This window comes from Neocloeon triangulifer, unplaced genomic scaffold (genome assembly GCF_031216515.1).
Source record: "Neocloeon triangulifer isolate White Clay Creek 2 clone unplaced genomic scaffold, ASM3121651v1 ptg000006l, whole genome shotgun sequence".
Taxonomy (NCBI): Eukaryota; Metazoa; Arthropoda; class Insecta; order Ephemeroptera; family Baetidae; genus Neocloeon; species Neocloeon triangulifer.
In genome coordinates this window covers 1133294-1146112 of record NW_026775549.1, presented here as the reverse complement: position 1 = coordinate 1146112, position 12819 = coordinate 1133294, and the positions used below count along the sequence as shown (strand labels likewise).

At 39.4% G+C, this 12819-nt stretch overlaps 1 protein-coding gene and 1 long non-coding RNA gene across 2 annotated transcripts in view; both read right to left on the bottom strand.

Moving 5' to 3' along the window:
• Positions 1 to 203: 203 nt before the first annotated feature.
• Positions 204 to 2189, bottom strand: LOC132194285 (uncharacterized). The gene is made up of 4 exons (XR_009441526.1): positions 2175 to 2189; positions 1083 to 1268; positions 468 to 613; positions 204 to 380 (listed from the first exon to the last, which is right to left on the bottom strand). It is a non-coding gene; the product is annotated as an uncharacterized LOC132194285 (long non-coding RNA).
• Positions 2190 to 5940: 3751 nt separating this feature from the next.
• Positions 5941 to 12819, bottom strand: part of LOC132194096 (transcription factor SOX-8) — a 51099-nt gene continuing 44220 nt past the window's right edge. The window contains exons 3-4 of the mRNA XM_059615174.1: positions 8776 to 9666; positions 5941 to 7959 (exon numbers count right to left, since the gene is read on the bottom strand). Of these exons, the coding sequence (XP_059471157.1) occupies positions 7556 to 7959; positions 8776 to 9666 (1295 nt within the window). The 3' untranslated portion in view covers positions 5941 to 7555. The remainder of the gene's footprint in view (positions 7960 to 8775; positions 9667 to 12819) is intronic.

The window sequence follows — 12819 nt, the reverse complement described above, 5'->3', positions numbered from 1 at the left end:
AGCCAGCATTTGAAATCCGGCCCTCCCATTGGTCGACTTGCTAATTGGGATTCACAGGAACTAATTTGCATAAGACTTAAAAAAACCGACCTGGCTTTCGAGTAATTAAAACCAATTCAAACTTGTTGATAAATTTAAATATTAAGTTCCTGTGCGATGAAATTTAAAGTGATTTAAAAATAGGACTTTGTCGATGAAATACATTTTTGGAAAAACAACTTGACAGGAGTCTATTACATTTATTTACATATCTTTTTAATTGAATAATGACATTTTTTTTATCTATTTGCTGGAACTATTGGCTGCAAGTTCAGGGCTTCACAGACTGGAAAACTCCGCATTTAACCATCCTCTGGAAGTCTTGCTCGGCATCGTAGGTCCTTCGGAAATAAAAAAAAAAGATGTAATAACTATGTATTTAAAATTGATTTATAGACTTTAGCTCTTTATTTTAAATTTAAACATACTTATAGAATTCAGCGTATTTCGCTTTCCTAGGCTTGTTCAGGACATTCTCGGTGACGACGACGGAAATGCCGCAGAGAACACTGGCGATGACCAGATGTTTCTTGATGTTGGTTTGAAGCAACCTCCTCATAACAGGGGCCATTTTCTGCAAAAGATAAATTATTAGGAAACCTTTCCGTACATTTGAATAAAAAATTAGGATACAACTTAAGATTTTCATCACTAAGAAAAAATTCTATTGATATTATTTACATACATAAATAGCCGTAATTTAATTTTTTGAAAATAAATTCTCTATGTATCAAATTTATCATCTTTCATGAATTCGCATTATTTTTAATAAGCTCTATCAATCGTGTGTAAATATTGAGAATATAATAGCAGTACTTGAAAAGCTCTAATTATTGTGCAGAAAAACAAAAAAAATTTAATTCGGCAAAGATCGAATCAGGTGTTTAAATGCAAAGCAAATCTTCTGCTTACATATCGTTTCTTTTCTTCGAAAACATCAACAAAAGGTTCAAGTCTACAGAGAAAGATGCGACAAAAAGTCTAAGGTACCCCTTTCTGACTGTGATTTTGACTTTCTGAGCAAGAAAAAGTGTAAAACTTACAAATTTGATGTTCTCTTCAGTTCTTGTTGAGGTTTCGTATGGTCAAGATGGCCTCAGCTTCGGGTGTTGCCGACTTTTACCGACATCGATCGGCGGGTCACCTCGAAACTCGAAAAAAGCTCCTTGCTACAGCACAGAGCTCCTTGCGGCACTCCTCGTTTTTCGCAAGCTGATGCGTGCTGCGACCTGTCGGCGAAGGTAGCAATCAAAATCTGTACACGTTGCATAACTAAACGGCGCTAAATGAGCGTGGATATATGAACGCGTAAATTAATAATAGTGGAGGGAGATGAGAGATGGTTCTCCAAGACATGCATAATTTCAAGAGAAGTGCTTATCAAATCAAAACAAGTTTATTTCTTCAATCTGTAGATTGCGTGATTTTGATGCATCTTCTGATTGTTATACTATTAAATTAGTCGCAATAGCAGAATAGATTAGAGATTAAATTTGGAGTGATTAGACATTAGACCATAAAGATCGCTAAAATAGATGATGTTCGGATGCGATTACGCACTTATAGCCATAATTTTGGTCCTTTCAATTTTACAGATGAAAATAAAAATCGTAATTTGAAGACGCATCAATTTATAATTAAAATTCTTCTTTATAATTTTTACAAGCTTACAAGATTAATTATGTAAAAAGTATTTTAGAACCACCTATAACACGGTTTAACATTAAATCAGATTAAACAGTGTAAATTAATTTTCTCTTTGGGTCAATTTAAAATGATTAGCCCTTGCTTTATTTTAAAATTGTAGAAGATTAGGGATTATATAGGGCCAAAGATTTAAGCCTAGACTATATTGCGTTATATTTTGTTTCTTTTTTTTCTTTGGCCTAAATTAAATAGCAAGATTAATTAAGAAATGATATGGATAAATAATTTTATTTAATTTATACTTGAAGGAGGAACTTTTTTAAATTTAAATTTAAAAAAAATATTTGATAAATTTTTGCATAATAATTTAGGAAAGGTAATGAAGCAATAATTGTATTTTTGTCATCCACAAAACGATTAAATTTCTTTCACTCTCTGAGCCCCTAATCATGTATTACTAATTGTAAGTATACTCAAGAGGTACTGACGGGTTGACACAATTTGTGATGGGCGCACTGCAATGTTTCCTTCCTCATTCCTCTAATGGTGCGCTCGGATACGAGGCTCGTGAATAGTGATTAGGCAGTCTCGAGGTCTGGTGGTGTCTGGACGTGTGCGAGTAATTCATCAGAAAGGCAGCCGAGAAAAAAAGCGCAAGTCGCTTCTACTTCTCTTCTTTGCTGCATGTGTTTCGTGAAGCGCGAATCAACACTTCCTTTCTTACATAAGGGAAATAAATATATCCTATGCTTTGCATCTCCCTTGGTATACCCCGCACTGCAAGGTCAGGTTTAATAAAAATCGTGTAATCAAGATGAGACTAGGGGGGCTCAACAAAGGTTGACAATTTAATTAGCCGGAAAACGCATAGCACTCGGAGCTTTGAAAAACATCGTTTTACCTGGTTTTACCTCATGAGGAAAATTTTCAAACATATGACTATAAGATAAAAATTTAAACAAAGCATTTGAAATTAATTGAATGTATCAAATTTAGATGTGTTTTTACTATTATAAAAAGTTAAATTATTCCCACTATTCCAAAATTCCAAATCAATAATTTTTTTTTTCAATTAATCGCATTATTTTTTTTCAGTTTTCCTTTTCAAAAATAAAAAAAATGCACAAAGATTTAAAATTTAGAAAGAATAACCCGTGTTGTAGAACAAACTTAATATAATTTCTTTATTTTCAATTAAAAAAAAAATCAACACGAAAATGTCCTTTTATAGACTAATTCAGATTTCTAATAAAAATTTAGATTAGATTTAATAATTTCACATTCATTCGCAGATTTCCAGGATTCCATGTTTAATTTTCATTTGATTGTTCCGTTATATCTTCACGTTTAATTGAATAAGATAGATTTCTATGAGCGCGTTGAACGGCCACTTATCCTATCAAAAGTCACAGCAATTGGCATTATCTTTATCAGAAAGGCAAGAACGGCCCTGCTTGTCGACTGCGCGAAAATTATCACGCCCAGATCTCTCGGCGTGTGTATCTCTCAAGAGTGTAAGCAGCTGTCATAATTTCATTATTCAAATTCGACTCTTGTTATTGCCGGCTTTTATGATGGAAAATAATCCTGTCACGCCGCCGTATCAGCATGTAATTCAAGCGGATCATAAATCAAAATTTGCACCGGCCGTCTTTCTCGTCGCTTTTCTTTTCTCCATTTTTGCCGCTGATTACCGCTCGCCTGCGTGCACGCTCTGCAAAAATAATAAAAGCAATCGTCAAGTTATATATTTTCCTGACTCACACTTCGTCTCTCCTGTGAGGTGCTGCAGTTTCATCATCTCGGAGCAAAGCGATTAGATGAAAAACCAATCAGCCAAGAAGCTATATAATCATATAGCGACTTATGAACAGAGAGCGAAACGGCGCGTTGATGTCACTGCGATGAAAAAAGGTGCAGAGGAGGGAAGTCCCAGTAATCATAAAAAGCAAGAAGATTTTTTTACAGCGCAAAAAAAGCTTTTGCGTATATCTTTAAATAAAAAGTAATTAATTAAATCTATTTATGTAGTTTCTAGTTAGAAAAACATTTTATGCGCGATTTGATAGAGTTTGCATGAATATTAAAATTTTTTTTATAATTTACTTTTCATGAATCTATAATTTTTTTACAAAATCTGCAGCACGTTTGAAATTTTGAATAGAAAATATTGATCAAGTGTTTAATTTTAAATTTTCACTAAAATTTTTTAAATTTTTTAAACTTTGGACAACATAAAAAGTTATATTCCCATGATCTGAAATGAATCTTTATATAAAAAAATTTAATCATACTAATTTATAACAGTTCAATAATTAATTGAGACAAAGATGCATACAAATATTGAGTTTGATTTTGTATTTTACCTTCACTTCACCTCACAGTTAACTTAAATTTCTCTTTAAAAAAATCGTAACAAATAACAAATTAATGTTAAATTACGATCGACGCAGTTTGTAAATTATCCTACACTGAATTAATCGACCGCCTTAATGCATTTCACAGCCACAAAGCAGGCTATTAACGCTGATACTTCCAAGAATCATCCAAAGGCAATATATCCAGAAGCTGCTCCGTTTATGTCGCGCACCTGAAACCAAATTAAATGCAATCCACTCTCTTTAATGTACTGCGAGCGAATAAATAAATTTTTGCCATTAGCAGAGAAGTTGTACTTATGCACGTCTCTCTCGGCGTATTATAAAAGAAGGGCCAAGGATTCTCGCCAGGGAATCACACAATCATCGCGAGAGGCTGTGAAAGGCAATTAATCGTCTAGTGAGAAAATCACAGAACTATGCAAATGTTTTAATGATTAAACCTTCGATACTGTTACAAAATTTAACGAGTTAAGATTAAAGTTTCTTTTTTCAAAAGATTTTAAATTTATTAAACTATATTCGACATAAAAAGAATATGTGAATTTACGAGAACCACAATTTTCCTCACAGGCAGGAGCGTATAAATATCCAAAATATGTCTAAACTTCTCTCTGGCGATGCTCTTTGAATAAATTGTATTTGATTCCAGAATAGAGTTGTTTGTCGTCCTTTTGGAATCAGTCGGTGAGCCGCGAGAGTGGTCCTAAATCAAAATATTGCGGTGATACGATCACACGGCGCTCACAGAGAGATCGTGCATCCTCCTCGCCGGTAATTTATTGAGGGGCGGTATTTTTAATTACAAGGCTCGCCTCTCATATTGCCTCTCAGTGACATAATGCCCCACGATAATCTGCACCACCATTTGTTATTTATTCCCTTCGCTCGCTCTTGATTTACCTGGAATTCAAATAAGCCAAATAAAACATGAAAATTTCCTGATATAATTTTCTATATTTTATGCTTCAGTGCTCTCCTCCTGTTACAGCAAAGAACATTTATTTCAGAAATCGCCCGAGGTGAATTTTTGGCCGAGCGACGTTAATAAATGAGGCATTCCAAGTTGTGCTTTTGCTCCTGACGAGGATGGCGCGTCACAAGCCAGACCATAATCAGCTAAGGTGTGTAACACGGCAGTGATGGCCCATACAAAGCTGCCTTTTAATTACTTTTATTGGCTATTACAAACTCCGTTAATAAACAGAACCCAAACAATGGGCGGGTTGTTTGCCATTCAGAAATTTAATCTCCAGGGCTTATCAAATACGGAGAGCTTATTACGGCAAAATTGGTTCATTATCTGAACATAAAATTATTATAGTATGTATATTTAGGTCACCACAAATTAATTTATATATAATTTGGTCTTATTTTATATGTTATACATCTTAAATCAAATCTAAATGTAGCTGATTAGGCACTTAGTCAATTTATTTGTGAGTGGAAATCATAATTTTCTCTGCGGATTCACACTGGAGGCGAGCAAGAGAAGAAACGCGGCCCGGCTCATTACCGGCGAGCGAATAGGCGGTTGATGCTGCGTCCGAGATACGAGAGGCATCAGAAGAGAGCGGCTCTTTTCATGTGCGCACGGTCAAGCTGCGAAGGGGCTGATTTCATTTTTGATTATCTCGCTCACTGACACTCTTTTAAATAACTCGCATGCCTCTCGATCCTCGAGGAAATTGACCCTTTTGTCTGAGTGTCACACCGTTCGAGAGTCTTGGACGTGCGAGATATTCAAACCGTGCGCTGGTGTATACTTTTCTGATAGAAAAGCGTGCGACAGCTAAGTGAATGAGCCAATTAATATAAAAATGTCGCTGCATACCTTCTCACAGGGTTAACACAGAGAATTGAAACAAACTTTTTTATTGCATATAGGATTAAAACAATTTATTGATTGCTTTTTAACATATTGACAAAAATTCCAATATCTACAAATTTTCTCTTGTAATGTCGTTATCGTGTTTTTATTATTTTAATTTCACAAAAAAATATTCCAACATTGCATGATGAGATACTCGTCGTCAAATTGACATTCAATTTTCTGTACAAAAAAAATAATTATCGATAAAATAACTAAAATAAGTTCAATAGAAAATAGCCAACATTGAAATAGTAAAAAAAAAAATTACGTTATTATTTATATACTGCTGCCTTAACAACTAGAAATATTTGCCGTACAAAATTATTACCACATTACATAATAACGCACTAGCTCTCGGTGTATAAAAAGAGAAGTTGGACGATTATAAAAAAAGTTGTTGTTTGTGTGGATGCTGCATGGAGGAAGAAGGAGCGGTGAGTTATGAAATTTTTGCGTCTCCTACATCGTTATTATCTCACGTAATTATTGTGTGTGTTTTTGTGCGTGGAACCGTTTCGCCTCTCGCCACAGGACGACCAGCGCGTGCTGCTTGTAGAAAAAAAAATAAATGTAAGGCACACATAAGAGAGATGCACTAGACGGAGAGTAGTGGGAAGGTCAATTGTCCTCGAGAGGCGAAAATGCTAATTATCAATAAGCATGACCTCCAGACTGCTCAAAGCAGTAATTTACCTCTGGCGTGTCGGCGTTTCTTATTTTATATAAAAAGTTTCAAAATCTCCAAAGGCACATTGTTTATTGTTCGCTTGGTTTCCGAAAAGTTTAAAATTTAAAAATTATAATTTTCTTCCATTTAAATGAAAATTTTTATGAAGACACCGTGAATTATAATTATTGTTGGAAGTTAGAATCTTGATATGAAAGGTAGTAGAATTCCATCACACCTGCGTCGTGGATTTTTTAAATACAGCGACGGCGGCGGCGAATTCATATATTTTCCAAAGGACAAAGGCTTGAGCACTTTTATATACTTCCCACCCAGCCGCCGCGCACGCATAAATAAATCGCGGGGTTGATGAAATGTATAAATATTGGACGAGATGTTTTGAATATTAATGACCGGAATAAATTACCATTAATCAGCCGCTCTTTATTGTCATTGGCTGCGTGGCATAAAATGGGCTCCAATTTGAACGGGAAAATAAATGACTCTGCTGGGAGTTCAACCTGAGTTTTCGGTTAAATATTTTTTTCTAATTTAGAATTTTACTAAACTATACTTAAATAGGTTTAAAATCTGCAGCACTTGCGGGAAATTATTTTCACAAGGGCAACCCTGGCCACTCTGGCCAAGAGAGTCAAATTAATTAAAAGACAGAATCAACGAAGGAAGCTACAAGTTTAAAGTCCTTAAGTACTGCTCTTGAGGAATGTTCGTCGTTCAAACAGCGATCAAATAAAATGATAACTGCCTCAAAAACGAGGCTTATTGTGCGTATGTCTTATTTACACGTTACAAACAAAGCCAACAAACACTGCTACATTCATAAAGCATTTTAAACTCGGTCCATCTCCGAATCAAAATCTCAAAAGGCACTCCTCTCTCACAGACTGTTGTTTCACAAATCTTTTTTCATTTTATTTAAATTAAATTTCACTACGAGCTGTTGTAGCAGGTTTTGCGCACGTCCGCCAAAATGAGGCTGAAGTCGTCCTCGCTCTTAATCTGCTGCTCCATCGGCAGGTCGGCGGCGCCGTACTCGGCCTCACCTTTCAGCGCCTCCGCGGCCGTCGCCTGGTGCTGCTGGTAGTAGCCCATGTGGATGGCCTGGTGGTGGTGCTGCTGCTGGATTTGGTGCTGATAATTGTGGTTCGAGTCCAGGTCGTGTTGCTGGCTCTTGTTGAGGTAACGGTCGAATTCGTGCGTGTCCAGCTGGCCCGCGTCCATCAGCAGTTCATCAGAGGCGGACACTTGGAACTGATGGTGGTGGTGGCCGCCCGCATAGCTAGAGCGGCACGTGCCGGAGGCGCCCGATAAGTCCTCTGACATGTTTGAAGAACCTGGAAAAATACGACGGGAAATACGCGTCAGTAAAAAATAATTAAATCTTCTTTTGTTTTCATGCTTGATTTTTAAATGTAATTTAATATTAACATAATGATGGTTTTAGTAAAAGTTGTTTTCTAGAACTGGCTGCCAATTCTCTCTCTATGTATTTCCATTATTTGACTTGTTTTAAGTGAATAGAATTGAATTTTATCTATATAATGCATGTATTACATTACTTAAATGAAAATAATTATAAAAAAATTAAACAAAAAATTAACACTACCTTAATTCGGTTATCAAATAATTTTTAAATGAAAGATTAACAATATTAACCATCTTTGTCTAGTATAAATTTCAATATAATTTAATCTGACACTGCTTTTTTCACGTCATAAGCTATGACTCCTAAAATAATATTGCTTGAATTTAATTTACTTATTATCAAATAATTAATTAAAAAAAAGTAAATCTACAACACATTTAAAGACAAATTTTATCCAATTAAATTGATTAATTAATGTAAATTAATATATTGAAATATATTTTAATAATGTTTTTTACTCCAAATTTTTATTAAAGTTTCCTTCTAACTAGATTTAGGAATAAAAATGAATGAAAAATTCCCAAAAACCCCTTTAGGTAAGAAAATTTAAGGAGGCTAATGACCCTATCAGATTAATTATCATAGGAATTCTGAAACACCTTTGATTGCTAAAGCTAATCGACATCATCAAACCCCAAACTTAATCCAAAGAACTAATCAAACGCGAGCTTTTTAATTGCTCATCAACGGAGTGTGTTGGTAGGAAATAATTTTTCTCTCTCACCTTGACACGCGTCCCTGGCTCCTGGCAGAGGCTGCTGATAGCCCGAGGGCGAGCAATGCATGCTGTATCCGAGGTAGGAAGAAGCGTTGGCGGCGCCGTTGTACATCGAGTGCACCGAGGCTGCCGGGGGTGGACTGGCCGTGGCGGCGCTGTTGGCCGCCGAGGAGGGAGGAATCACCACCGGCGGGTAGAACGTGCTGGTGACACTTTCAAAGTGCGTTCGGCCCTGATAGGGCTGACTGGTGGCGCCGCGGCCCATCACGATGGCGCCGCCGGTCGGCAGCTGGAAGTGGTGCGCCGGGGCGGCGCCGCCACCGTTGAAGAATCGCTGCTGCTGCTGTCTGAAGGCCTTGAACTTGTCCTGCTCCTGCTGCTGGAACTGGAACGTGTCCTTGTCCTGCTCCATGGGCGACATCTCGGGTGTGGGCAGTGTGCTGACCTCGCGCGACTCGGGCGAAGTCCTCTTGGGCATTGTCCGCATCGAGTCGGCGCCAGGCTCGGGACTGCCGGTCGGCGATGAGTCCGGAGTGTGCAGCATCGGCGACGAGTTGTAATAACTGGCCGGGCTGGACGAGCTGGCGTAGTTGCTGAGGTGGCGGAACGGAGACGTCGGCGCCGCCGGCGACGCCGCCACCCGCGGTTGTTGGTACAAGTGCTGGTGCAGCAGAGATCCGCCCGGCGAACGCGTCGACTCGGAGCGGCCGCGGTTGTTCGGCGTGGCAGCGCCGTTTCCGACTGCATTGCCGGCTGCGGCGCCGCGCTTGTTGTGCTTGCGGCGCCGCGGTCGGTACTTGTAGTCTGGGTGTTCCTGCATGTGGATGACGCGCAGATGCTCGGCCTCTTCAACGTACGGGCGACGGTCCTGCGGAGTGAGGCTCTTCCACTTTTTGCCTGCGAATCAGAAAAAAAAACGACGCACGTGATTAATGAGCGTGGCTGATGAAGGATTTTTTGGATTTTTGCAGCGGGATTGCTGCGCGAGAGAGGGCAGTGGATTTAATGACGCCGCGCAAGTGATTCATCACTGTTTGCGCGGAAAAGGAATGAAATCATTAAGGGCCTGCTTGATTATTGCGCGCGGCGAATTAAAGAGAGAGGTCTTGGCATTTAAATTGTAATTGCGCTACTATGCGATAATTTTGGTTGCAGGTTGAGCCCGCGAGGGCGCAGGAATGCCTAACCTTGCTTTTTTTGTTCTGATTTTAATATTTTATCCGATTTTATCATTTAAGAGAATTTAAGAGTTAATCACGAAGAAAGAAGATCCTTGTTGAAAATTGTTTTTTGTTAAATTTTATCCTTCCATGGGACGATGGGATAAGTCTGCAGGTGTTAACCTAAATTAGCTGAGCAATGATTTTTTTTTAAATTAATTTTTAAGAATACGTCTAAGGGTATTATTTGTTTAAAAATTTTGGTTTCAATTTTTACTTATTCTTATGTTAAATTGCTTAATTTCAAGCTTAACTAGCAAAATTTAGTAAAATTAAATAAATTACATAAATTGTGCACGTGTAGCTTTTTCACACTTTTAATATAATTCAGGAGCGAGCAATATAATTGAGTGGCATCAAGCATGAACAATCCTTGTTGTTGCTGGTCCTGTTTCGATAGACCACAAGGATTTCTTTTCACCGCGCAGCGAGATGTTAGTTCTTTTTTGGAGTGTCGCTCACACCGAACCGGGCGATTTGAACATCAGCATAGACATTTGAGCTGACACGCTCAAACTGGATGTTGGTTGATACGGATTATTGAGAGCGTCTTATTTTATTAATAAAACATTTTCGGCTGGCAGTTGTAGCGGACGACGAATGATTGAAAGGTTGGCCAAAATCACAGCCGGGTGATCTATTTATGCGCTACTCGGAGCAACAATGACCGCACCCAAGAGACCTTTTTCACGTTGTCATCATTAAGAAGGGCAGTTTTGGCGACATAATGGAGCAAAACGTGAAATATATTAAATTAGGTGTGGCCCCTCTGGTGGGTATGGGTGCGCGAGAGCCGAAGGCTGATTCGCACCACATATTATTATATATATATCTGATGTCTGGTGCGCAATTTCAATTAACTGATAAACGGCAAGCCCGGTAGCCGTCGCGAAATGAGAGAAGAGACCGAAATGAGCGAAAAAGCTGCTGGCGTCGGTGTGCGTTGGACGGATAATTCAAATTAAAAGAGACGCCTTGCGGTCCCTGCGGCCGGTGCTCGCCGAACAATATTTTCGTACCGCGGCAGAGAGAAGAGGTGTGGGTTTAAACTATCATTAATAAGGCAGACAGGCGAGTTATGAAAAAAACGGGCAGGCCCAGAACGCTATAGAAATCACACCGAGGGAAATCTGAAATTAAATTTTTCAATCCTGGCGCTTCTCGTTACAGGAGCACGTTCTCGTTCTCGCGCCTAAATTAGTTCATTAAGGCAGAAAATCTGAAATGCCTCATCATCATCATCAGCCGGCAAGTGGAACGGAAAACGGAATTCATTAGAAAAGCGATTAATCACGTGAATAAAGAAGTGTTTTGTGGTGCGTCGGACCGCTCGGGAGAGTGATCATTTTTAAAAACAACACAAAAAGCGCACCTGTTTGTGTACATTGTTAGAGATTGGAAAGGGTTCGGCATTTGAAAGCAAAAAAATTCACGCATTTACACCGACTCGGCAGAAGGATAAATAAAAGCTTCTGGTTTAATCGTGTCTTATCACGTACTCGCGGCTGTTTCGAAATTGTATTATAAATAATTTAACTCGCGGACCTTGTCGTTCGGAAGAGCCCGATAAGGCCGCGCAAAAACAAAAGTCGGCGTGTGACAGATTTATTGCACGCTGACCATTTACGTCGGCAAACAAACAAAGCCGAAAAATGACACAGTTTCAAAAATAGCGAGTGGGTTTTCCGATTTGAATTTGGTGGCAGCCGCAGGCGGGCCAAATTTGGCCGAGCACGTGTGAAGAGGACCTTCACCGTCTCGTACGTACGCAGGAGGTGAATCCCATGAAGAAGTGCAGCTGTGAGTCACACGCTGCTCTTCTCGGAGGAGACAAACCTCTAATCCTCACCTCCGCCCACGCATTCACGCATTGTCTCGCGCGTTCTCCATTGTTCGCCAGGGCAGTGTGCAGGGGCGGCCTGATGTTCTAATCTCTCACCCAGGGAGGCGAGGGTGTGTGGTGAGAACGATGATTATTTGTTTTCTCTATACACGCCACACACGTCTACACACGCCCAATCGGTGCACACACCGCCGATTTTTTCTCTCTCATATTTTAATATTTGGTGCGATATTAAATTATGATGAGATCGGTGCGCGCATAAATGATTTTCTAATAGGTCGAACCCAACTCTCGTGGAGGGTGGTCTGCTCTTTATTGAAATAATATGTGCGGCGTGGGAGCTCTTCTCGGTTGTTATTAAACAGATATATATAAAATAAATTTTATAAATCTCGTTCTCTCTCTCACTCGGCCGCCGGCCGGCCGGTCTTTCTTTCTCTCTCTCTCTTTATTTATGTAATGTGCCGCGCGCAATTTCGCTACTGCACACAGCAGCAGAGCATTTAAAAGTCAAAAGATCAAATCCTGTTCCAGCGCGATTCGTGGAATCATCTCTCTCGGTGCAAAGCAAACTGGATGTCCCCCGGCCGCCGCCGCCGCCGCGAAGAAAGATGCTGTTGCGGGGAGAGAGGAGCCTCCGCAAACAACTAAACGCCGCGCGCACCTTTTGTCTTCTGCCGTGCGTGGACACGAGAGCTTTATGGTCGCGTCGTTACTGCGTGCAATTTTACGGTTAGGTGCTTTTCCACTGAATTGAGTGGTTCGCGCTGATTACGCTCCGGCTAGTAATTGTTCCCCTCGGAGCTTTTTATCACGCCTTTTTAAGTGCACAGACTTAATAGCTGCGGCGGAGAAATGAAATTTCGCAAAAGAGCGACAGAAGCTCCACTCGACTCAGTAAATAAACCGAGCCAATACGTCATTATAGACATTATAGAGTGTTCCAACCTTGGATTTGTGGTGTCTTTAGATATTTAAACAAAAAAC